General features: G+C 40.8%; 4 protein-coding genes and 1 long non-coding RNA gene across 31 annotated transcripts in view; 4 read left to right on the top strand and 1 right to left on the bottom strand.

Annotated features, from left to right (window-relative positions):
- The window catches only part of LOC141375029 (uncharacterized), a 6,607-nt gene extending 1,824 nt beyond the window's left edge, over positions 1–4,783 (top strand). The window contains exon 2 of the mRNA XM_073910246.1: positions 1–4,783. This exon is cut by the window's left edge and continues 1,331 nt beyond it. Within this exon, the coding sequence (XP_073766347.1) occupies positions 1–4,660 (4,660 nt within the window). The 3' untranslated portion in view covers positions 4,661–4,783.
- lpxn (leupaxin) overlaps positions 1–23,532 on the bottom strand; it is a 28,641-nt gene extending 5,109 nt beyond the window's left edge. Inside the window, exons 1-6 of the mRNA XM_684147.11 lie at positions 23,465–23,532; positions 21,388–21,494; positions 17,022–17,077; positions 16,807–16,906; positions 12,807–13,076; positions 12,558–12,731 (exon numbers count right to left, since the gene is read on the bottom strand). Coding sequence (XP_689239.4) covers positions 12,558–12,731; positions 12,807–13,076; positions 16,807–16,906; positions 17,022–17,077; positions 21,388–21,494; positions 23,465–23,477 — 720 coding nt within the window. The 5' untranslated portion in view covers positions 23,478–23,532. The remainder of the gene's footprint in view (positions 1–12,557; positions 12,732–12,806; positions 13,077–16,806; positions 16,907–17,021; positions 17,078–21,387; positions 21,495–23,464) is intronic.
- si:ch211-120j21.2 overlaps positions 1–23,715 on the top strand; it is a 238,318-nt gene extending 214,603 nt beyond the window's left edge. Inside the window, exons 8-10 of one of the 3 annotated variants that reach the window (XR_002459373.3) lie at positions 16,813–16,897; positions 21,421–21,599; positions 23,426–23,715. This is a non-coding gene — a long non-coding RNA (si:ch211-120j21.2). Of the gene's footprint in view, positions 1–16,812; positions 16,898–21,420; positions 21,600–23,425 lie in introns of those variants that run through there. The other 2 variants (XR_012384247.1, XR_012384251.1) reach the window with 2 other exon arrangements.
- On the top strand, positions 5,390–12,312 carry LOC103911498 (uncharacterized). 2 transcript variants are annotated; one of them, XM_073910247.1, is made up of 2 exons: positions 5,390–11,407; positions 12,160–12,312. In XM_073910247.1, exon 1 carries the CDS (start codon positions 5,570–5,572, stop codon positions 11,396–11,398), a length of 5,829 nt encoding a protein of 1,942 aa, XP_073766348.1. In that variant the 5' UTR covers positions 5,390–5,569; the 3' UTR covers positions 11,399–11,407; positions 12,160–12,312. The 2 variants fall into 2 exon arrangements, 1 of the variants encoding a protein (XP_073766348.1); XR_011016572.2 differs by lacking the exon at positions 5,390–11,407 and adding an exon at positions 11,667–11,726 and having other exon boundaries at positions 12,160–12,245.
- Positions 23,716–24,051: 336 nt separating the features above from the next.
- znf692 (zinc finger protein 692) overlaps positions 24,052–26,830 on the top strand; it is a 36,428-nt gene continuing 33,649 nt past the window's right edge. For 8 of the 24 annotated variants that reach the window (XR_012383769.1, XR_012383771.1, XR_012383777.1 and 5 more), the window contains exons 1-2: positions 24,052–24,101; positions 24,281–24,359. The gene's annotated coding sequence lies outside the window, so the exon portion shown is untranslated. Of the gene's footprint in view, positions 24,360–26,830 lie in introns of all 24 variants that reach the window. The other 16 variants (XR_012383768.1, XR_012383770.1, XR_012383774.1 and 13 more) reach the window with 5 other exon arrangements.

Here is a 26,830-nt window from a genome sequence, read left to right on the forward strand (position 1 = left end):
TGAACCTTACCCTGAACTTACAGAAAAGTACAAATACCATGTACTATTGGAGCATCTTAAACTTCCTGAAGCTCAGATGATAGGGCAGTCATGTAGGCATCATCCATATCCCTATTCAGCAGCTATGCAAGCACTTCAATTACAGTATGGTCAGCCCCATCAACTGGCTCAAAGTGAAATAGCAGCCATCCTTACATCACCAGATGTAAAGCCCAATGATGGTCATAGCTTTCAGAGTTTCGCTTTGAGAGTTCATCTTCTGGTCAGTATGCTGCTGTCACTAGAGGGACCCAGAGGGATGGAGCTTAACTGTTGCTCGCATGTGGACCGCTTGCTTAGCAAGCTACCAAAATACCTTCGAGATGGCTTCATTGAGTTCCTTCAACAGCAGGGAAAACTTAATGCCTTAAGTTTGAACCCTTATAATCTGCAGGACTTCGCTGGGTGGCTACAAGTCAAAGCACAGCAGCAGCGGCTGTCTAATCGACTAATGCAACGCTATCAACATGAAAGGCCTTCAAGTATTGGAAAGGAGAAAACTCAAGCCATAACAAAGGGGACAAGTTTAGTACTTTATCAGGGTGCGGCCCCAAATGAGACTGCTCTCCCTACCCATCCTAAAGAGAACAAACAAAGGAAGCCACTTAAGGTACAATGTCTGTTCTGCAATAGTAAAGAACATTACATTACACGCTGCGACAATATCAAAGAGCAGTCAGTCGCAGAGCTCCATAAGTGGATTTCAGATGGAAGGCGATGCTGGAAATGTGCACGATTTCATGCACCAGAGATGTGCAACCTCAAAAAGCCATGCAGTGACTGTGGTAGAATACATCTACAGGTGCTCCATCGTATCGCATCTAATGATCAACCAAACACATCAGGTATGCCAGAGAGTCGTATTTACCTCACCCCTGCCAGTGTGACCTGTAGAGTGCTTCTTAAAATGGTTCCAGTGTTGCTACATGGCAAGTTCAAATCAGTAGAAACCTATGCTATACTAGATGATGGAGCGCAACGAACCATTGTCTTACCAATGGCTGCACAGATGCTTCAGTTGAAAGGTGAACCTGAAGTACTGACTTTACGCACAGTGCGAGCAGATGTTACCCATCTTTCTGGATCCAAGATAAATCTGGAAATTTCCCCAAAAGGCGAACCCAATAAACGTTTCCAGATACTTGACGCCTTCACAGCTTCCGGTTTGGATCTAGTTGAGCAATCATATCCAGTACAGAGACTTCAAAAGCTGTATGCTCACCTTAGAGGGCTCCCTCTACAGTCCTTCCACAACGTACGCCCACTAGTACTGATCGGATCAGATCATGTTCATCTTATCACAGCCGATAAGCCAGTCCACCAAGGAGTCAAAGGTGGCCCAGTTGCAATACACACAGCCCTCGGATGGGCATTACAAGGAGCAGAGAAGAGCACACCAATCCACAATTCAGTACAGCAGTGTCTTTTTACATCGGCCTCCTGTCCCAATGACTTGCTTTATCGCAGTGTTGAAAAGTTATGGCAACTAGACATCTTGCCTTATCGAAATGAGAAACTGGTGGTTAGATCCAGGGAAGACCAAGAAGCAATCAAACTTCTTGAGTGTAAAACACAGACAATTAATGTGGAGGGTGTCCAGCGGTATGCCACCCCTCTCCTGCGCAAACCTGGGGCTCCTACACTATTGAGTACGACTCGATCCGTCATGCCTACTTTGAGAAGTATTGAGAGGAAACTCCAGAGAGACCCTGAGAAAGCAACCATCTACTCTCGTGAGATTGAGAAGCTCATTAAAGCAGGCTATGTCACTAAAATTCATCCAGAAGAAATCAGCCAGTCCAAAGAGGCCTGGTACATACCCCACCACCTGGTGTGTCACAATGATAAACCAAGACTGGTCTTCAATTGCTCATTCAGGTCTCAAGGTCAGTCTCTGAATGATCAACTTCTCCCAGGGCCTGCACTTGGTCCATCCTTATTGGGCGTTCTTCTAAGATTTCGTCAATACAATGTGGCTGTAAGTGCAGATATCCGGGGAATGTTCCATCAGGTTCGCTTGTTACCTGAGGACAGACCTCTTCTCCGCTTCATTTGGCGAGATCTGCAATATGAGAATTGTCCAGATGTATATGAATGGCAGGTTTTGCCATTTGGTACAACCAGTAGCCCATGTTGTGCCATTTTTGCTGTGCAGCAGCATGCTCGCAATTACCAAGAGAGCTACCCAAGTGCTTTACAGACAATCCAGCAAAGCTTCTATGTGGACAATTATCTAGCGAGTTTTCCCACTACATCGGAAGCCAGGGTGTCCGTTGATCAACTGCGCAGCCTACTAGCTACAGGTGGCTTTGACCTTAGACAATGGGCTAGCAACCAGCCCGCAGTGATCTCACATCTACCCACTGAGGCAAGATCTTCAGCTGCAGAACAATGGCTTGCACAAAATAGAACTGATCCAATGGAACCAACTCTGGGCCTCAGGTGGAACTGTGCTGCTGATACACTGGGATACCACTATCGTCCAATAGAACATGCTACCCTGACAATGAGAACAGCGTATCAAATACTAGCCACACAGTATGATCCACTGGGCTTCATTGTGCCCTTTACCACACGAGCCAAGGTGCTCATTCAACAGTTGTGGTCTAAAAAGCGAGATTGGGACGACCCAAATTTACCACAAGATCTCAGCAGGGCCTGGGAAACATGGGAGAATGAGTTAAAACATCTCAGCGATATAACCATACCTCGTTGCTACTCATCTATTCCCCACGATGCACAACAACAGTACGAACTACATGTGTTCTGTGACGCATCCGAACGGGCTTATGGGGCTGTGGCTTACTTGGTGGAATATGCAGATGTTATTCATTCAACCTTTGTCATGGCCAGATCAAGAATTGCTCCTAAGAGGCAACAATCCATACCTCGACTGGAGTTATGTGCTGCACTAGCAGGTGCACAGCTGGCAAAGCTCCTGAAGGAGGAGATCACCCTTAAAATCCAGCAGATAGTTTTATGGACTGATTCTACAACTGTGCTAGAGTGGCTCCAGTCCGATTCATGTCGATTTAAAGTTTTTGTTGGAACACGGGTCTCAGAAATCCAGGATCTGACTGAGCATAGTACTTGGCGCTATGTTGACACACAGCAAAACCCAGCAGATGATATCACCAGGGGTAAACCACTCCAAAGTTTTACCATTCCTGGGCGCTGGAGTCAGGGACCCTCATTCCTAAACCTGGGTCCTGAGCACTGGCCAAAAAGACCTGAACCATCAAGGTCAGAAGGATTACCTGATTTAAAGGGTGCCAACATCTGTTGTTTAATGACTGTGGTGCCAGATCATACTTTCCCCGATGCCACTCATTTCCATACATGGAAAGAGTTAGTGGAAGCGACTCGACAGGCCGATGGAAAGGCGACAGGTAGTCAACCAGATACTCAACTCATGGACCATCGCACAGCAGAATTGGAATTAATAAAAGGGTGTCAGGCTCAAAGCTTTCCCGAGGAGACCGCAGCCCTCAAAATGCACAAACCTGTACCAAATCACAGTCGATTAAGATGTCTTGCTCCAGAGTGGGATCCGGTGATGGAGGTAATTAGAGTCGGAGGACGATTACGAAGGCTGGAAAGCCTAAATGCTGAGGAAACTCACCCTATAGTATTACACCCACAGCATCCAACCACAAAGCTTCTCATCAAAGAGTTTGATGAGCGCCTGCTCCACCCAGGTACAGAAAGAGTGTACGCCGAACTTCGGAGACAATATTGGATCTTGAGGGGGCGGCAAGCTGTTAAACATCACCAGCTTAAATGTTCATCATGCCAACGATGGAGAGCTCAGCCTAAAGTACCAAAAATGGCAGACCTCCCACCAGAGCGGCTCAGGATTCTTTGCCCACCATTTTACTCTACTGGAGTAGACTGTTTTGGTCCATATCAGGTAAAAATAGGCAGACGAGTGGAGAAACGTTGGGGAGTCATTTTTAAATGTCTCACAACAAGAGCGGTTCACATTGAGCTCCTCAACTCCATGGATGTGGATGCCTTCTTGCTTGCTTTGCGACGATTCATGGCCAGACGTGGCAGACCAAAGGAGCTTAGGTCAGATTGTGGTACAAACTTCCGTGGGGCTGATCGAGAGCTAAGAGAAGCCTTTGCTGCCATGGAATCCCCATTAAAAGAGCGGCTAGCTGATCATCAGATCACATTTAAGTTCAACCCTCCTCATGCACCGCATTTCGGTGGCACTTGGGAACGAGAGGTTCGTTCCATAAAGACTGCTCTACGGGCAGCAGTTGGTGGCCAGTCTGTCTCAGAAGATGTCCTCACTACTGTATTAGTAGAGGTAGAGGGCATTTTGAACTCAAAACCGCTTGGATATGTCTCCACGGATATTGCAGATCCAGATCCTATTACACCAAACCTTCTCCTCATGGGGCGGCGGGATGCGTCACTCCCACAAGTGACTTATGCTTCAGGGGAAATGGGACGGCGCAGATGGCGCCATTGTCAAAATCTTGTGGATCAGTTCTTGACTCAGTTTACAAGGAATTACTTGCCCACACTACAAACCCGCCAAAAGTGGCAAACTTCATCCGACAATCTAAAAGTGGGTTCAGTGGTTTTGATTGTTGACCCACAATTGACATAAATGTTCAAGGTAAAGTGTACACTAGGCCAGTAGCCCGGCTCATTCAGTTGCCAGCCTTTCAAGATGACAGTAAAGACTCCTAAAGAATTCTCTTGACTTGCACATTTGCTGTTCAAATGTGGGGGCGGCTGTTCTGAATTCTTTATACTATGGCTGTAACACGATTTACTGAGTGTTCTGTTAAGGGCTTATATTATGAATGTAGGATGTAACTTCCGGAGGATGCATATTTGAGTCCATATATGAGAAGTTGAATGTGCTGACTCATGAGTGAGACGCGATTGCCATCCGTGAGATATTGTGAAGTGCGGGGTAAAGTTATTGCCAAGTGAGTTTGTTCCTTTATATCATGTTTGTAATTACCCTTGTATGCGTGATGTTGTTAATGACCCGCGATCGGCCGCGAGCATTAGTTTCCGTGTAAACCAAAAGTGAAAGTGCTGCTACCATCAGCAACGCGGCTAATCCCGATGTCCTCGTTGAGATCTCGTTTGTTTTATTATGATTCAGTTTACTATATTCTACATTTGTTATGCCTTATGCTGTCACATGCCCTTTATATGATGCAGCTTTAGTCATTGATGTCTATTTATATTCTGTTTACATTCAGCATACATTAGTCTATTGACTGCACTTTAAAAGAGCTGCAAATACTGTGTTGTTTAGTTTAGGATATTTATTGTGTCAGTACATATATATTTCGTGTTTGATATTTTATTATTTACGTATATTTATTGTTTATTACAGGAAACTACCTCCCTGCTCATAAATAAAAGATTGAAATTATCTCCTGACTCCTACTCCTTAACCAGAGTGCTGAAGTGGTCAGCAACATTTAAAGAACTGGCATTCTAAATTGGGCAATACCCAACAAATGGTCCTTCGAGCCGGAGCACTGACTGCTTCAGAATGTCAGCAGATGGCAATCCAACATCTCCTTCTCATGCCAGACCATTACGACAATGTCAAGCCCCCAGGTATCTAGAGGATTATGTCCTTGACTCCCATCACCGACCTGCCCTCACCTCTAGTACGGTTCACAGTGTAATGGAGGAGCCAAAAGGCGCAGCAGCCGCAGTGTATTCGAGTCAAGCAGATGTAACCTCCAGTCAAGGTAGACATCTGGTCACACCCAGTCCAAGTCAAGCAGACTTATTGAGTGTGGACTCATTAACTAAATTAATGGAAACCATAAACGAGAAGGACAAAGAAGAAAATGCTGAAATGCACAGTCTTCTCAGGAAATTAGAGCAGCTCAAGAAACGGAAACAACGCAGAGAGGAGATGATGGAGCACATTACGTCTTTCATAAGGGAGGAACAGGGAAATGAGAACAATGAACCAGTACAGTCTTCTCCTGCACCTTCTAATCCATCAAGTCCTCCACCCTTACCCTCATGGGACACAGTACCACAATCAGAGCACCAAGTTGCTGCAGGCTTATCAATGGGACCAGAGAAGTCGTCACATCAGATGTCAGTTATGGTTTCTAGACCAACGGTGGGGAGCCATAATGCTGCTTATGAATCAGTCAATCAGAGTCGTCCACAAACTACAGGTTTATTGTGTTCCCCTCCCTCATCTGGCATGGCATCTCCTGTTCCCCATCCGCCACAGTCACAGCTATATGAGCCCATGTCCTCTCAGGCTCCCAGACCTCTCCCTAGGCAGGAACAAGCTAGCACTGCTCATTCAGAACGATCATTTCACCCCCTTGAACCACAGGTGATTTCGCCAACACCAGTCTATCCACGTTCTATGGCACCTTATGGTTATATTGCAACACCATACTCACAAATGCAGTTGGTGAATGCACCCAATTCACACAATCTTGCCCCTCCGTATCAAGCAATGATGTCATCAACATTACTTCCCCAAAATATGTTCTCAGGCCCAATGCCTTCAGTGAGCACGGCTGCAGTCGCACCACAGTTGGTCACAGCTCAGGTAGCAGCACCACCCAATGGTAGTATACCTCAACGTGCCCTATACAGCCCCCCAAAACCAAAAATTCCAGACTTCACAAACGACAGTGAACGAGATTTTGCTAATATGAAGCTAGCATTGGACAATTTGCTTGAACCTTACCCTGAACTTACAGAAAAGTACAAATACCATGTACTATTGGAGCATCTTAAACTTCCTGAAGCTCAGATGATAGGGCAGTCATGTAGGCATCATCCATATCCCTATTCAGCAGCTATGCAAGCACTTCAATTACAGTATGGTCAGCCCCATCAACTGGCTCAAAGTGAAATAGCAGCCATCCTTACATCACCAGATGTAAAGCCCAATGATGGTCATAGCTTTCAGAGTTTCGCTTTGAGAGTTCATCTTCTGGTCAGTATGCTGCTGTCACTAGAGGGACCCAGAGGGATGGAGCTTAACTGTTGCTCGCATGTGGACCGCTTGCTTAGCAAGCTACCAAAATACCTTCGAGATGGCTTCATTGAGTTCCTTCAACAGCAGGGAAAACTTAATGCCTTAAGTTTGAACCCTTATAATCTGCAGGACTTCGCTGGGTGGCTACAAGTCAAAGCACAGCAGCAGCGGCTGTCTAATCGACTAATGCAACGCTATCAACATGAAAGGCCTTCAAGTATTGGAAAGGAGAAAACTCAAGCCATAACAAAGGGGACAAGTTTAGTACTTTATCAGGGTGCGGCCCCAAATGAGACTGCTCTCCCTACCCATCCTAAAGAGAACAAACAAAGGAAGCCACTTAAGGTACAATGTCTGTTCTGCAATAGTAAAGAACATTACATTACACGCTGCGACAATATCAAAGAGCAGTCAGTCGCAGAGCTCCATAAGTGGATTTCAGATGGAAGGCGATGCTGGAAATGTGCACGATTTCATGCACCAGAGATGTGCAACCTCAAAAAGCCATGCAGTGACTGTGGTAGAATACATCTACAGGTGCTCCATCGTATCGCATCTAATGATCAACCAAACACATCAGGTATGCCAGAGAGTCGTATTTACCTCACCCCTGCCAGTGTGACCTGTAGAGTGCTTCTTAAAGTGGTTCCAGTGTTGCTACATGGCAAGTTCAAATCAGTAGAAACCTATGCTATACTAGATGATGGAGCGCAACGAACCATTGTCTTACCAATGGCTGCACAGATGCTTCAGTTGAAAGGTGAACCTGAAGTACTGACTTTACGCACAGTGCGAGCAGATGTTACCCATCTTTCTGGATCCAAGATAAATCTGGAAATTTCCCCAAAAGGCGAACCCAATAAACGTTTCCAGATACTTGACGCCTTCACAGCTTCCGGTTTGGATCTAGTTGAGCAATCATATCCAGTACAGAGACTTCAAAAGCTGTATGCTCACCTTAGAGGGCTCCCTCTACAGTCCTTCCACAACGTACGCCCACTAGTACTGATCGGATCAGATCATGTTCATCTTATCACAGCCGATAAGCCAGTCCACCAAGGAGTCAAAGGTGGCCCAGTTGCAATACACACAGCCCTCGGATGGGCATTACAAGGAGCAGAGAAGAGCACACCAATCCACAATTCAGTACAGCAGTGTCTTTTTACATCGGCCTCCTGTCCCAATGACTTGCTTTATCGCAGTGTTGAAAAGTTATGGCAACTAGACATCTTGCCTTATCGAAATGAGAAACTGGTGGTTAGATCCAGGGAAGACCAAGAAGCAATCAAACTTCTTGAGTGTAAAACACAGACAATTAATGTGGAGGGTGTCCAGCGGTATGCCACCCCTCTCCTGCGCAAACCTGGGGCTCCTACACTATTGAGTACGACTCGATCCGTCATGCCTACTTTGAGAAGTATTGAGAGGAAACTCCAGAGAGACCCTGAGAAAGCAACCATCTACTCTCGTGAGATTGAGAAGCTCATTAAAGCAGGCTATGTCACTAAAATTCATCCAGAAGAAATCAGCCAGTCCAAAGAGGCCTGGTACATACCCCACCACCTGGTGTGTCACAATGATAAACCAAGACTGGTCTTCAATTGCTCATTCAGGTCTCAAGGTCAGTCTCTGAATGATCAACTTCTCCCAGGGCCTGCACTTGGTCCATCCTTATTGGGCGTTCTTCTAAGATTTCGTCAATACAATGTGGCTGTAAGTGCAGATATCCGGGGAATGTTCCATCAGGTTCGCTTGTTACCTGAGGACAGACCTCTTCTCCGCTTCATTTGGCGAGATCTGCAATATGAGAATTGTCCAGATGTATATGAATGGCAGGTTTTGCCATTTGGTACAACCAGTAGCCCATGTTGTGCCATTTTTGCTGTGCAGCAGCATGCTCGCAATTACCAAGAGAGCTACCCAAGTGCTTTACAGACAATCCAGCAAAGCTTCTATGTGGACAATTATCTAGCGAGTTTTCCCACTACATCGGAAGCCAGGGTGTCCGTTGATCAACTGCGCAGCCTACTAGCTACAGGTGGCTTTGACCTTAGACAATGGGCTAGCAACCAGCCCGCAGTGATCTCACATCTACCCACTGAGGCAAGATCTTCAGCTGCAGAACAATGGCTTGCACAAAATAGAACTGATCCAATGGAACCAACTCTGGGCCTCAGGTGGAACTGTGCTGCTGATACACTGGGATACCACTATCGTCCAATAGAACATGCTACCCTGACAATGAGAACAGCGTATCAAATACTAGCCACACAGTATGATCCACTGGGCTTCATTGTGCCCTTTACCACACGAGCCAAGGTGCTCATTCAACAGTTGTGGTCTAAAAAGCGAGATTGGGACGACCCAAATTTACCACAAGATCTCAGCAGGGCCTGGGAAACATGGGAGAATGAGTTAAAACATCTCAGCGATATAACCATACCTCGTTGCTACTCATCTATTCCCCACGATGCACAACAACAGTACGAACTACATGTGTTCTGTGACGCATCCGAACGGGCTTATGGGGCTGTGGCTTACTTGGTGGAATATGCAGATGTTATTCATTCAACCTTTGTCATGGCCAGATCAAGAATTGCTCCTAAGAGGCAACAATCCATACCTCGACTGGAGTTATGTGCTGCACTAGCAGGTGCACAGCTGGCAAAGCTCCTGAAGGAGGAGATCACCCTTAAAATCCAGCAGATAGTTTTATGGACTGATTCTACAACTGTGCTAGAGTGGCTCCAGTCCGATTCATGTCGATTTAAAGTTTTTGTTGGAACACGGGTCTCAGAAATCCAGGATCTGACTGAGCATAGTACTTGGCGCTATGTTGACACACAGCAAAACCCAGCAGATGATATCACCAGGGGTAAACCACTCCAAAGTTTTACCATTCCTGGGCGCTGGAGTCAGGGACCCTCATTCCTAAACCTGGGTCCTGAGCACTGGCCAAAAAGACCTGAACCATCAAGGTCAGAAGGATTACCTGATTTAAAGGGTGCCAACATCTGTTGTTTAATGACTGTGGTGCCAGATCATACTTTCCCCGATGCCACTCATTTCCATACATGGAAAGAGTTAGTGGAAGCGACTCGACAGGCCGATGGAAAGGCGACAGGTAGTCAACCAGATACTCAACTCATGGACCATCGCACAGCAGAATTGGAATTAATAAAAGGGTGTCAGGCTCAAAGCTTTCCCGAGGAGACCGCAGCCCTCAAAATGCACAAACCTGTACCAAATCACAGTCGATTAAGATGTCTTGCTCCAGAGTGGGATCCGGTGATGGAGGTAATTAGAGTCGGAGGACGATTACGAAGGCTGGAAAGCCTAAATGCTGAGGAAACTCACCCTATAGTATTACACCCACAGCATCCAACCACAAAGCTTCTCATCAAAGAGTTTGATGAGCGCCTGCTCCACCCAGGTACAGAAAGAGTGTACGCCGAACTTCGGAGACAATATTGGATCTTGAGGGGGCGGCAAGCTGTTAAACATCACCAGCTTAAATGTTCATCATGCCAACGATGGAGAGCTCAGCCTAAAGTACCAAAAATGGCAGACCTCCCACCAGAGCGGCTCAGGATTCTTTGCCCACCATTTTACTCTACTGGAGTAGACTGTTTTGGTCCATATCAGGTAAAAATAGGCAGACGAGTGGAGAAACGTTGGGGAGTCATTTTTAAATGTCTCACAACAAGAGCGGTTCACATTGAGCTCCTCAACTCCATGGATGTGGATGCCTTCTTGCTTGCTTTGCGACGATTCATGGCCAGACGTGGCAGACCAAAGGAGCTTAGGTCAGATTGTGGTACAAACTTCCGTGGGGCTGATCGAGAGCTAAGAGAAGCCTTTGCTGCCATGGAATCCCCATTAAAAGAGCGGCTAGCTGATCATCAGATCACATTTAAGTTCAACCCTCCTCATGCACCGCATTTCGGTGGCACTTGGGAACGAGAGGTTCGTTCCATAAAGACTGCTCTACGGGCAGCAGTTGGTGGCCAGTCTGTCTCAGAAGATGTCCTCACTACTGTATTAGTAGAGGTAGAGGGCATTTTGAACTCAAAACCGCTTGGATATGTCTCCACGGATATTGCAGATCCAGATCCTATTACACCAAACCTTCTCCTCATGGGGCGGCGGGATGCGTCACTCCCACAAGTGACTTATGCTTCAGGGGAAATGGGACGGCGCAGATGGCGCCATTGTCAAAATCTTGTGGATCAGTTCTTGACTCAGTTTACAAGGAATTACTTGCCCACACTACAAACCCGCCAAAAGTGGCAAACTTCATCCGACAATCTAAAAGTGGGTTCAGTGGTTTTGATTGTTGACCCACAATTGACATAAATGTTCAAGGTAAAGTGTACACTAGGCCAGTAGCCCGGCTCATTCAGTTGCCAGCCTTTCAAGATGACAGTAAAGACTCCTAAAGAATTCTCTTGACTTGCACATTTGCTGTTCAAATGTGGGGGCGGCTGTTCTGAATTCTTTATACTATGGCTGTAACACGATTTACTGAGTGTTCTGTTAAGGGCTTATATTATGAATGTAGGATGTAACTTCCGGAGGATGCATATTTGAGTCCATATATGAGAAGTTGAATGTGCTGACTCATGAGTGAGACGCGATTGCCATCCGTGAGATATTGTGAAGTGCGGGGTAAAGTTATTGCCAAGTGAGTTTGTTCCTTTATATCATGTTTGTAATTACCCTTGTATGCTTGATATTAAGTGCGTGATGTTGTTAATGACCCGCGATCGGCCGCGAGCATTAGTTTCCGTGTAAACCAAAAGTGAAAGTGCTGCTACCATCAGCAACGCGGCTAATCCCGATGTCCTCGTTGAGATCTCGTTTGTTTTATTATGATTCAGTTTACTATATTCTACATTTGTTATGCCTTATGCTGTCACATGCCCTTTATATGATGCAGCTTTAGTCATTGATGTCTATTTATATTCTGTTTACATTCAGCATACATTAGTCTATTGACTGCACTTTAAAAGAGCTGCAAATACTGTGTTGTTTAGTTTAGGATATTTATTGTGTCAGTACATATATATTTCGTGTTTGATATTTTATTATTTACGTATATTTATTGTTTATTACAGGAAACTACCTCCCTGCTCATAAATAAAAGATTGAAATTATCTCCTGACTCCTACTCCTTAACCAGAGTGCTGAAGTGGTCAGCAACATTTAAAGAACTGGCATTCTAAATTGGGCAATACCCAACACCACTATTGGGTCGAATGGTTCTAAGGGTACATACATAGACTTGCCTCAGTCATTGCCTTATGCGCTTGTGTTACATTTCAAATGGCTCTATTACAGCACCATCATGTAAAATGAAGCCACAGGAAAAGAAACCATTTTGTGAAATAGTGGAAAAGCAGCTACCGAGAATGCACTAGTGTTTTATTGGATCAAAACAAATGTAAAACATTTTTAATTAACAAGCCTGAGAAACTCATAGGATAACTAATGAGACTCAGATTCAGGCACCCACCTGAGTAATAGGGCCCTTGCAGTAAGCACAGCGAGGAGAGAAGAGCTTCTGATAGTCTTTCTCACAGTATGGCTTGCCGTCTCGCTCAAAGAAACCACATGTGCCCAGTTCTTCCCTGCACGCCGAGCAAACAAAGTGTTCCGGGTGCCACACCTGACCCAGAGCTGTGATCATCTGCACAAACACAACAGCACATTACACTTTTATAACAAAAGAAATGTACAGAAACAACAAGACAGCATACTGTACCTTCCCAGCTATACACTTTCCACAAGAAGCACAGTGGCCTTTGGCAGCGGTGCGAACCCCCATTTTCTCCATATCTGAGCTGAGCGAGCCGAGCAGATCGTCTATAGCATCCACACCCTTGGAGAATTTCTCTGACAGAGGAGGATGCTGAGGTTTCCTGTCCCCTTCCTGTCTTCCACTACCACTTTCTCCTGTTTCCTCTGTTGTTTTGGCCTTTATTGACTTGCGAGCCAGTGGAGGTGGGTTTGATGAGGGAGCTGGCTCTGAAACCTTCAAAATGAAGTGTCAGGGGTTGTTTCAGTTTTAAAGCATATATATTTTAAAAGCATTTTTAAGAAAGCTGTGCCTGAAAATATGCTTGGAATACAAAGAAGTTAAACTTTAAACTTTTAAACTTTAAAAGTTAAGTTTAAAAGTTAAGAATTTGAAAGCTGCTATGCTATCCACTTGCTAAGTTGTTTTGTGTGTTTGCTAGGAGGTTGTTTGAGTTACAGTGGGCCATAGATATGTACGCTAGATATCGCATACAGACCCTGAGCATGCGTCAATAGCGCCACTGTAACGACTGGGGGGAGTGACACTCACAACAGAAGGTAAGATCCAATATGCAGGTTTATTTAATGTCGTCAAGCAAGCAATGGTCAAATCAGGTACAAACAGGTATGTGTAGGCAAATCCAGAGTCGTAAACAAAGTGCAGGCAATAGGTCGTAAGGCTGGCGGCTAAACAGGATAACTAGGGTAAACAAGGCTAGGATCGAGACACGGAGAAACAAGACAAGGAGGAAACGCGTTGTAATGTCACTATGGGCGATCAAGACTCGGCAAACTGGAAGGGTGAAAGAGTGGCTTATGAATGGTGTGATATCAGTCTGTGACAAAGTTCAGCTGGTGATTGCAATCAGGATAGATGAATGACCAGGCGTGCGTGTTTGGAAGAAGTGCATGTATGAATATGTAGTCCTGGGAAATGCGGAAGTGAAGTTCAAGTATAGTGGAAACCAGCGATCTCCGGAGAACGATCGCTGGTTATCGTAACAGCCACCACATTTGTACAGTGCATAGATATTTATATTAGATGTCACCTACACTTGTTGTCTATTGAAAGAAATGCGTCAAAAAGCCGCCATTTTAGTACAGTGTTGCGCTCCTTTGAATGGAATGTGAGACCAAGGTGCAGTGGAGGACTGGCCGGAGCCAGAGATATATACACATATATACATATATCTATGATCGGGAGTTTTCCCGGTGGTCAGAATGCAAATTCATTTTTAAATTACAAAATTTAAAACTTACATCACTTTTCTACATCAATGGATTATGACCGCACAGGTATTGCCGACAAAAAGCATGTGCTTGTGTGCATGGAAATGTATTATCTCCCTCCCTGTTAAATTTGATCTAATCTGTGTCCTGAAACACACCCCCTCACCTGCTTTCACTTCTCATTCTAACGAAGAGAGAAATTCGCTTGTGAATAAGTCCCCATTATAAACGACTCGTTCAAGCTGACAATATTACAAGTTTCTAAAATTCTAACTTACAAAAGTTCATAAGATACAAACACTTTGACTTTTGTCCTGGGTGCACTGTAAAATATGGCGGCGCTATTGATGCATGCACTGGATCTGTATGCAATATCTAGTGTATATATTTATGTGTAAAGTGCTCCCAGGACAAAAGTCATTCATTCGCACCTGTCAAGATTAAAGCCAAACTGAAGATGCTGGACTTTTGCACTGCATACGGGTGTAGTAAACAAGCAAAACAAGAGATTAAAGCACAAGGTAGAACATTTCATAAGATTTCGTTTTTTACATTTTTGTATGTTATGAACTTTTGTGCTCAACAAGTAGCGTTATTGATGATAAGTCTCTTACCGCACTGACCATGACCATGTTTTGATGAATAAAATCAGCAAACAATGCAAATGAAATACGACAACAAGACGCTGTGGTGCCAGAAACTTGTATTATTGACAGCTGAAGTCAGCCTGCGCCTCAATGAGCATGCTGTCCACCCTAAATTATGGAATATTACAAATGTTATACCATTTAGATCAGAAAGATGAATATGCACATTGAGACACAGGGCTATCAATGGTTCACATGAGTCATTCATAACAGGGATTTAGGCTATTCACAAGCTAATCGCTTCCTCCATTAGAATGAGAGGTGAAAGCAGGAGTAGAGGGGTGTTTCAGGACATGAATTAGATCAAATTTAACAGGGAGGGAGATAATACATTTCCATGCACACAAACTCGTGCTCTTTGTCGGCAGTGCCTGTGCGGTCACTTATCTATGTAGAAAAGTGATGTAAATAATAATTTTCGGAATTTAAAAAAAAATATTGGCGTACTGACCACCGGGAAAACTCCTGATCATAGATATATGTGTCTATATATCTCTGGCTCTGGATGGCCAGTCCTCAACTGCATCTTGGTCCCACATTCATTTCAAAGGAGCGATATACAGTTCAAAAATGGCGGCTCCATTGGCACATTCCTTCCAATAGACAACAATAGCGCAGGTGACATCTAATGTAAATATCTATGACTATGTGCTCAGTTGGGGGATTCTGTGTTGATGCTGAATGCTTACTGGTGTGTGGCAGCTTGTTGTTGCTTTTAAGTTAGTTACTAGTCAGGTTGGTTGCTATAATACTATTAGACTGGTAATATGTGGTTGCTAGGGTATTCTGTGTGGTTGTTAGAATGTGGGTGCTAGGGTGCTGAGTTTTTATCAGTCACTTTGGTAGATTTCTCACAACCTTATTTACATTTGCACAACAGTTAATGCATTTCTTTAAACAATTATTCACATATGCACATCATAGTAGCAGTTTCTCATTCATTCCAACAAATTGCAAATGCTTTTGAACATGCATCAACTGCTTTCATTCAACTCTCTGCTGTTTAATAACATTATCATTTGTTTATGTCATGTCAGTCTAAATTAACTAAACTTGTGAATGCTGAATAGTCATTCCATATAAAACTAATAGTCCTCATTTCATTACTTGAGTCATTACATACACAAACGTTGAACTAGTTGTCAAAATATGTCAAACAAATTTAAGCAAATTTTAAATATTTTTTTTCCTGAAAATGTCTTCTAAATTAAAAATTTGATGAATGATTTACAGACCTGTGTATGTTGTATGTTCAGTTCCAACATGTACTGCAATAGTGTTTGCAGTTGTGCACAGCTTTACCCACAGGAAGTTTATGTTTGTTGTAAATAAGGGTGTGTTTATTCTTTTGCACAAGGTTGTGACCACAGCAGAGCAAAAGCAGTAAAAATGTAAAACATACATATTCAGTGTCTTATACTCAGATACCTCACTAAATGCAGTGATGCCTAACTTTACTGTAGTTTTCAAATAACTGTGCAAATAGTTTATAGTGCTGTCTTGAGCATTTTCAGGAAGTTTCACCAAAATCTGACTTTTTTGCATTGGGAAAAAATGTACAGAGTAAACTGACATAGTAAAAACATGACAAAGCTATTTGACTATCTTGTTCAAAAACAATGGTGTCAGGACTTTTCATCTTGATGACACTGACACTCTCTTTGGCATGAATACTTGCTTTTGATGAATGAGCTATCCATTTTGAGCATGTGATGTGCTGTTACAGGTTATCAACTAGGTTTTGCAGGTTGTACTAAATATTTTGAGAAATGCAACTGTTGTGCAAATGTAAATATTGTTGTGAGAAATGCACCAGAGAAAAAAGCAACTGAGAAAAACTCTAATATGCAATTTCTATAGGGTATTCCTCATAGTTACAAAGTTGATCTGTATATTTGATAGTGTGTTGCTGACAGATACGATGGATGGATGGATGGATGGATGGATGGATATTTCATTTGAGTGGGCATGAATCAGGATCTCTAATGTGCTTATGCTGCCCTCTTCTGGCAATGCTCAGTATGTGCAGTGGCTGTAGAGAGTATTGACCATCTTAAAGTGAGCATGTCAGGCTCATGTTTCCCTTACTTCCAGGTCGAGACCCAGCAGATCATTCATGAGGGAATCCAGTTCTCGTGTCGCTGTCCGGGGACTCATCAGACTGGCCTCTACAGGGGCTGTAGGAACACTACAAAAACACTCATGCACTCATTGAGTAGCTCAAACTCAAAGCACAGCATGCACCCCAAACAATACAGATGACGTAATGCACTGTCTATCGGAGCTCTAAAAGATGGATGTACCTGTAGGGGTTATCAAATGTCTGTCTTGGACCAGCGATAAGACTTGATGATTCAGTCTGTAACAGGAGGAGATTGAATGCATCAGTTTGGCCCTTATATATTTAACAGTTAGTTGTGACAAATAAGCACTACTGTTTAAAACCATTAGACTCAGTAAGACTCCTTTTACAATTATGAATTATTTTATTGATATTTTAAATATTACATGTTTGGAGTTATTTTGGTCTTAGGTTTGTTTAGAGTACTGAAAATGCTTTTTGTTGTATTTAAAGCTTAAATTGATAGTTCACCCTTTACTTGTTCCAAACCTCTATTAGTTTCTTTCTTCTGTTAAACACTAAAGAAGATCATTTGAAGAAAGCTGAAAACCTGTAATCATTATTTGTAGGAAAAACAACTATAGGTAAGTCAATGGTTACAGGTTTTTAGCTTTCTTCAAAATATCTTCTTTTGTGTTTAACAGAAAAAATATAAACTTATAAAGGTTTAGAATCGATGACGATGAGTAAATAGTGAGCAGATTTTTTTATCTATCCCTTTTAAGGGAAACTATCCCTTTAAATTGGTGTCAAAAACATTTGCAAAATTTTTATTAATATATTATAAACAAATTATATACCAAAAATATATACCAATTACAGCACGGAATCCAAAAGAATTTTTGAAAGAAAATTGTTGAGTAAAACAGGATAATTGCAATAATAACATCCTTTTGATCATTCCCATTTCCATTTCGTCAGTAAATTATTACATTTGCTTTATAAAACAGATGCAGGATTAAAAGAAATTAATACTTGTATTTGGCAAAGATGTTTTAAATTGATTTTAGACCAATAAATGCATGTTTAATGTATTAAATGCTTTCCATTCATTTTAGAATATACAAAATGTATACAAAAGAGCGTCTTAGTAACACAGCAAAGGCAGCACAGAAGCCAAACTTGAAGCTGTATATATTTTCAAAAATGTGTATTTAAACAAACCGTGTAATGTGGCATAGTCTTCACACTGAATTCTGAGCAGACACAGACCTGATTAGGCCCGTCTTAAATCAGCTGCCTTAACTTAGAGGTGTGGTCTATTAATATCAGGTGGCATTTTGTACAAATGTCAACACAAACTTTAATTACAAACTACATGTTACTTTTGACCAATATGTACAAACCTATGTGCGTTAAAAGGAATATAATATATGCTAGATTTACTGGCTTACTCTTTTTTTATATTAAATTTAAACACACCCAACTATAGCCAAATTAATATTTTAACTGCAAACATATTTTGTCTTTTATCTTTGCAAAAAAAATTAATTAACATTTTAAATTTCAGTTCCATCAAATGTTTAAATGTAACCAACCAACCCATACAAAATGTAATTATTGAGAACACATTTGTTATTACTGACATTATGCATTCATTTTTATAAAACATGTAATGGAAATACTTCAAACTTGTATGAGGAAGTGATAAATAAGGTGCGACTATTAGCAGTGGGACAAAACTAATAGTGTGACTTTCACATCAGAACTCTTGACATTTACACTGACATAATTTTCAACAAAAAAACTCAGACAATGCAAACTAAAGGGCATATTATAGCACTATAACCTGTGTATTGAGCAATACTGTGACACATGAAACGATAACTTGTAATTTAAAAAAAAACAGTATACAGTGATTTATTTTACAGACTTGGAAACGGCAATCCAATAAGCAGAGGAGACACATTTATTTCTACAAACTTTTCAAACAGTTGAAGTTCAAATCATTAGCCCTCCTGTGAATTTGGTTTTCTTTTTCGAATATTTCCCCAATTAGATTTCAAGAGTTCACACTTAGCTGATGATTTATCATAAGCTTGTTTGGGATCCTCGAGCCCAGAGCTCCCTCCCGTTCAGATAGTTCTCAAAAACTCCCCTGCTGAAATAGCTAAGGTGAACTACTTTGAGAAGAAATGATACTGATGCAGGGAACTAGACAAAGATTAGTTTGTTACGTATGACACATATCTTTGGACCGTGGGAGGAAACCAGGGAACCAGAGGGAAACCTACTGTATGTGGACACAAGGAGAACATGCAAACTCAGCACAGAAACACCAACCGACCTGGTGAGGATCAGAGCCGGCGGTGTTCTTGCTGTGGGTCAACAGTGCTAACCACTGGGCTGCTGTGCTGCCTGATATATGAGAAAAAGGGGGAGAAGGGGGTTTCTTCAGACGAAGACAAATGTGGAATGAACACTGTGGTGAAATATAGTAACTTATGAATCATATGATTAGAGAATCATGATTAGATAATGTGGGACTGACTGTGGTAAATCATAAGCACGTGATCCTCTTGAAATTAATTTATAAATAAACTTCACTCAAAAGAACAAGTTTTTTTTTAAGTATTTCATATATTTTTATATTTTGATCAATATTCTTAATATTATTAGACCCCTTTAACAACATATTTTTTATTTGTCTACAGAACAAACCACTGTTCTACAGTGAATAACCTAATTACCTAATTTGCCTTGCAAAGATAAAAGAATCAGTTATAAGAAGTCAGTTATTGAAACTATTATGTTTAGAAATGTTAAACAGAAAATGAGGGGGCTAATAATTCAGGAGGGCTAATAATTCTGACTTTAATTGTAAAGTGCATCCGGAAAGTATTCATAGCGCTTCACTTTTTCAACTTTTTTTCTATGTTACAGCCTTATTTCAAAATGGATAAAAAAAAAATCTCAAAATTCTACACACAATACCCCATAATGACAATGTGAAAAAATTATTTTTTTAAATTGTAGAAAATTTATTAAAAATAAAAAAGCTGAAAATCACACATACATAGGTATTCACAGCCTTTGCTCAATACTTTGTTGATGCACCTTTGGCAGCAATTACAGCCTCAAGTTTTTTTTAATATGATGCCACACGCTTGGCACACCTGTCTTAGGAATTTTTGCCCATTTCTCTTTGCAGTACATCTCTATCAGGTTGAATGGGAAGCGACGATGTACCATTTTCAGATCTCTCTAGAGATGTTTAATAGGATTTAGGTCTGTGCTCTGGCTGGGCCACTCAAGGACATTCACTGAGTTGTTGTGAACCACTCCACTGATATTTTGGCGGTGTGTCATTGTCCAGCTGGAAGATGAACCGTTGCTCCAGTCTGAGGTCAAGAGCACTTTGAAGCAGGTTTTCATTCAGGATGTATCTGTTCATTGCTGCATTCATCTTTCCCTCTATCCTGATTAGTCTTCCAGTTCCTGCTGCTGAAAAACATCCCCACAGCATGATGCTGCCACCACCATGCTTCACTGTAGGGATGGTATTAGCCTAGTGATGAGCGGTGCCTGGTTTTCTCCAAACTTAACACCTTCCAAACGTAATGTTTTCACTCCAAAGAGTCTAATTTCAGTCTCATCAGAGCAGATAATTAAGTTTCTTATGGTCTGAGAGTCCTTCAGATGCATTTTGGCAAATTCCAGGAGTGAGGTGGCTTCCGTCTGGCCACTCTACCATACAGGCCTGATTGGTGGACTGCTGCACTGATGATTGTCCTTCTGTAAGGTTCTACCCTCTCCACAAAAGAACGCTGGAGCTCAGACAGAGTGACCATTAGGTTATTGATCTCCCTGACTAAGGCCCTTCTCCCCCGATCACTCAGTTTAGATGGCTGGCCAGCTCTAGAAAGAGTCCTGGTGGTTCCAAACAACTTCCATTTACAGCATGATGGAGGCCACTGTGCTCATTGGAACTTTCCGAGCAGCAGAAGTTTTTCTGTAACCTTCCTCAGCCTTGTGCCTTGATACATTTTTGTCTTGGAGGTCTACAGACAATCCCTTTGCCTTCATGCTTGGTTTGTGTTTTGACATGCACTGTCAACCCTGGGACCCTAGATAGGTGTATGCCTTTTCAAACCATGTCCAATCAATTGAATATACCATAGGTGAACTCCAATTAAGCTGCTGAAACATCTCAAGAATGATCAGTGGAAACAGAATGTACCTGAGCTCTATATAGAGCTGCATGCCAAAGGCTGTGAATACTTATGTATATGTGATTTTTCATGTTGTTTTTTTTATACATTTGCAACAATTTTAAAAATCTATTTTTCACATTGTCATTATGGGGTATTGTGTGTAGAAGTTTATGTAAACAAACCAAATTAACTTATTTTGGAATAAGGTTGTAACGTGGAAAAAGTGAAGAGATATGAATACTTTTCGGATGCACTGTATATATATATATATATATATATATATATATATATATATATATATATATATATATATATATATATATATATATATATATATATATATATATATATATATAACTGTACATGTTTCTGCATAAAATGTGTGTACTGTACTTGTTGGAGCACAGTTGTGTTGTTGTTTTTCAGGGTTTTGGCTGGAAGGAGCACAGGAGGGTCTGAAGCCTCGCTGGAGTTTTGAGCCAGCTGCTCTAAAAGCATGTCTGCAATATCAAGAGGAAAAACATGAAAATCAGTGATCCTCGCAAACTTTCACACACTCACTGACCTAAAAGATCACACCAAAACAATAATGATTACGTTTGCTGGTAGGTGATGCGGTAAAGGTAAAGACACTGTATGCATGTTAGCAATCTGTGTCACTTCCTGAGGAAGTGAGAAGACACATCACTGTTATTGCAACGGACGCAGAACATGAAAAACATGAATTTTACACTTTTGCCACACTTCTCTGCTGACCTAGAAAGATTCACTCAATAGTCATGGCTTCACTCACTTCTGTGTAATAATACCAAGAAAAATAGACGCTCTCGAATACTTTCACAAGAGCATCAGTTTATTGTTAACTACATGACTTCAAGCAATTTATTATAGAAGTTTTTAATTCTTACATGGAAGAAAAATTTGACAAGATGACAAAACTGTTACAAAAATAAAACAATTTAATAGTCCTAAGGAATAAGATACAATGCATTTATAGATTTATTAATGAATGAATAGGGAAATTGTATAGAATAAATCGGGTATTACTGCAAACATGAACTTATCATAGTTATGATCCAATGTTTTTTTTTACTTACATTTTTTAAAATATCTGCTAATTAACAGGTTCTAATTTTGTGATTTACAAGTATTTCCTGTTTATTTACGGTTGTGAATTGCATAATGGGAGGTTGATCTCTGTTCTGTCGACGTTTCATGTTAAAATTTCAACTCTACAGTTTAACAAAGTGACTTTTGTTGACATGAACATAGTCATAGAACATTTACATACACTGTAAAACCCAAAAAGTTAAGGTAACTCAAACCATTTGAGGAAACAGATTGCAACAAACCATTTAAGTAAAAAACTAATCTAATCTAGCAATTTGAGCACAGTAAAACCCGATAAATGAAGAGAACTCCAACTGAGTACTGTAAAACTCAATAAGTTAAAGCAACTCAAACCATTTGAGGAAACCAAATGCAACAAACCATTTGAGGTAAAAACTAATCTATATGAGTACTGTAAACTTACTCCATTTAAGTTGAAGTAGTAAGGTATTTAATTAACTCATTACCTTCAAAATTGAGTTCAAACCTCTTTTCAAATGAGTAGAATTGACTTTCAGTCAATTTTCATTTAATTTGATAGGGTTAATGGGTTTTACAGTGTAGTAGTTTGAAATAATATAATGTATAAGAAATAATCTATGGAGAAATAAGTCTGTAAACTAACTGGCACTGTACTGGCAGCTTGTTACCAGGTTGTACCATAATTTACACTTCCAACCCAGACAATATATCACTTTAAACTGCTAAAAATATCAATAAAAGTCACTTTTTCATACTTTTCAACATCAAAAACTTTTGAAGGAAAGATCAAGATCCCCTTATGCAATTCAAAAGCAAAAATAAGTGGAGAAAAAAACAAACATGAATTTTTTTTTTTTTTATAATATATGTAAAGTTAATTATGTTTCATCTTCCTTTTTTATGTTATATGAGATTTTAGGTAACATTTCAAGTTCTATAGGGGAAAGATGAAATTATTTAGTTTGATGTAGATTATACTGTAGTAATCAAAAATAATAGTAAAATGAAAACACTCCTGACTCCTAACTGTATACAGTTTCTACTACAATATCATATATCTCTGAATATTACTCTTTAAAAAGATAGATCTCTAATCAAATAAGAAGGATTTCTTTTCAAACATGGTAGTTTAACAGGTCAGAACAAGCATGAACAACTAACAAAACATAAAAATAATCACTTATCGAAATTACAGTGCTCAGTATTAAACGTTTAGCATTTAAATTTAGGCATTATTTTGACAATATATAAATATCTGAATTGTGAAACTGTTTATATGTTCTTTATTAAGCAACACAATTTTATATGACTGTGTTTTTAACATGCCCTTCTCTTTTAGGCACTGGTTTTAAAATGAGGCGACGGTTGATCAACTCACCGAGTTCATCCATGGTGGTGTGGGGTGTGAGAAGAGCGTTGTGCGTGTTCCTAGTGAGTGTGTGTGTGGTGAACTGATCTGATACATGCAGCTGTGGGTTGAGCCCAATCTCACATGTGAAACTGATGCTGCTTCCTTTTTGTGCTCTCACTGTTTCACTCCTTTTCTCGTGTTTTTCATCCTGCTGCTTTATACTATTTGTTAAAGGCCTCTCTGAATTTTTTTGTGGTGCAGATTAAAGATGTCAAATGAGTTGTGCATCCATTTATAGATATTCATTTTATCGTTATTACTGATACTGTATATAGGCTTATTGTAATATTAGTAATATAGGGAGTGTTTTAGCAGTTTGATTAAAACAATTGGGAAATAAAATGGTGTAAAAAGTGTTGATGAAACAATTCCATACCTTGTGTTATAACTGTAAACTGCAAATATTTATATACTTAAGAACTGTAAACGCTTTTATAAATATAAATACATTCAATTATTTTGATTATATATTATAAAAAAAAAGACTTTTAAGCACTGAGTTCATCATTTAAGGTTAAAAAAGAACATATGATCATACTCACTACATTTCCCATAATTCCTAGCCATGTCGTGGAGGATTCTGGGACAGGAAACTTCCGATTAGGTTTCTGTTTCTGCAGATTGCTTGATATAATACTCTGGAAATTAAGATTTAGTTCCTGTAATAGCCTTGATTTGATGAACTCTTGCAATATTAATATATATTTTTTAATGTAGCGGCTTCTTAATTGTGTGGTAAATGTGATGTTATTTGCACTGGGTTCAGCGATAATCTGTTGACAGACTGATCGGCTGATCTTAAAAGGGCAACACTTCGAGCGAGCGGGCCCCTCAAGGAGCTATCGCAAGGGACTCATTTAAGGTATGCCAATGGTTTCCTGTGGTTTTACGTTTTATAGCATCAACTGTAGCAGTGCATCCGGTGCCACTTGCAGAAACACAGCTTAAAATATACGTTAGTCTTGACACTTTCAAAATGGCTTTTGTTTTTTAATTAAAGCAGGTGCATCAGACGTGTTAATGCACAACATCAGAGAGTCAACTACAACTACTACGAACAACCAGTGTTGCCAAAGGGAAAAAAACAACCAAATTAAAGAGAAAAATAGGTTTAAAAATGATTCTAGTTCCTAAATTAACAGATTGTAAAGTAGACAATAACCAGTTCAAAATTCTAGTTCTAGTAGGAAGTTCTAGGTAACTGTGCAACAATGTTTCCTGCTATTATTAGAGCAGTGTTACTCAACAATCATTTTTCCTGAATGTGTTTCTTAATCTTGCCAACATTTGAACCATGCTGTAACCGTGTTTTTGTGTCAGGGTCATCACAGTCACGAGGCTCTATTTTGCAACTTTGTGAACTCTAAAAAAAGTGTGAAATTATAATTTTTTTTTAAATGTATATACTTCATAACCCATGTGAATTTACACAAACTGAGAAAATAAAAAGTGTTAGGTGGTTGCACTCTCCCCTATAAGTTACATTCTTGTAGTTGTTGCTGGATTCTATTAAAGCAGTGAGTTCAAAAGTAAATAAAAAATCTAATTTATAATTAAAGCTGCAAGCAGCGATGATAGGGACCTCGCACCCGTGCTCACCGCCTCCCGGTGGCCTCAGGATGACAGAGAACAGTGAACAATAACAATTTAAGCCGATATATATAAAAAAACCTGAGAAATCCACAGATTTATGCCAAACTTCCTCCTGTCAGCAGGTGGCGCTATGACTGTGACTCAGTTTTGTCATGTAGATGTCTTCAGGAGAATAATTTTATCAACTATGAGAAGTTTCAAGCAGTTCTGACATTGTGTGGCTTAGTTATAAGCCAAACTACCTTCTGCCAGCAGGTGGCGCTATAACTGACTCAATATTGTTATGTAGATGTGTTCAGGAGAAGACTTTTATCAACCATGTGAAGTTTCAGGCAGATCGGACATTGTGTGGCTGAGTTATAAGCCAAACTACCTGTTGCCAGCAGGTGGCGCTATGACTGTGACTCAATATTGGCATGTAGATGTGTTTAGGAAAGGACTTTTATCAACCCTGTGAAGTTTCAGGCTGATTGGACATTGTGTGGCTGAGTTATAAGCAAAACTACCTTCTGTCACTAGGTGGCGCTATGACTGACTCAATATTGGCATTTAGATGTCTTCAGGAGAGGAATTTAATCAACCATGTGAAGTTTCAGGCAGATCAGACATTGTGTGGTTGAGTTATAAGGACTTCCTTTTTCATGGCGAAGCGTTGAGGTTTGTCATGCCGCCACGGACACGCCCCTCTGCGAAAACTCTAGATCTTCACAATATATCATCGCTTGAGCTTTCAGATACACAACCAACCAAATTTGGTGCTTATATGAAAAAATTTGTGGGAGGAGTTTATTACTTTGTAAATCATGACATTTTCTGTGGCCAGCAGGTGGCGCTATAACTGTATCTGGATATCGGCATGTAAACTTGTTCTGGTCTGGACTCTTATCAAACGTGTGAATTTTGAGGCAGATCGGATAATGCATGCCTGAGTTATAACGACCTCCTGTTTTGTGGCGAATCGTTAAAGTTTGCGAGGCCGCCACGGACACGCCCATCGACAAAACCTCTTAAGCTTCGCAATTTAACATCGCCAAGGCCTTTAGATGACAAAACCCAATTTTGGTGTCGATAGCAAAAAATCCCTAAAAGGAGTTCGTTAGGATACAAAGCCTGGAAATGGCAAAAATGCCACTTATTTGCCGCAGGAAGTTAAAAATATCCGACTTCCTGTTGGGTTTGAGATATGGCTCCAAGAGACTTTTTCGTATGTTTTGGCGTGTTTGAGGTGTGTGCCAATTTTCGTGCATGTGCGTGATTCGTAGATCAGGGGCTCGTCCGTTTCATTTTTATAGGTGGCGCTGTCGAGTCATTTTGCCACGCCCACTTCATTATTGTTATGTGGATGTGTTTAAGAGATGACGTTTATCAACCATGTGAAGTTTCAGGCAGATCGGACATTGTGTGCTTAAGTTATAAGGACTTCTTGTTCCATGGCGAAGCGTTGAGGTTTGTCATGCCGCCACGGACACGCCCCTCTGCAAAAACTCTAGATCTTCACAATATATCATCGCTAGAGCTTTCAGATAACACAACCCAAATTTGGTGCTGATACGAAAAAATTTGTGGGAGGAGTTTGTTACGATGTAAAACATGTCATTTCCTGTGGCCAGCAGGTGGCGCTATAACTGTATCTGGATATCGGCATGTAAACGTGTTCAGGTCAGGACTGTTATTAAACATGTGAATTTTGAGGCAGATCGGATAATGCATGCCTGAGTTATAACGACTTCCTGTTTTGTG

The sequence above is a fragment of the Danio rerio genome, chromosome 8 (genome assembly GCF_049306965.1).
Source record: "Danio rerio strain Tuebingen ecotype United States chromosome 8, GRCz12tu, whole genome shotgun sequence".
NCBI lineage: Eukaryota > Metazoa > Chordata > Actinopteri > Cypriniformes > Danionidae > Danio > Danio rerio.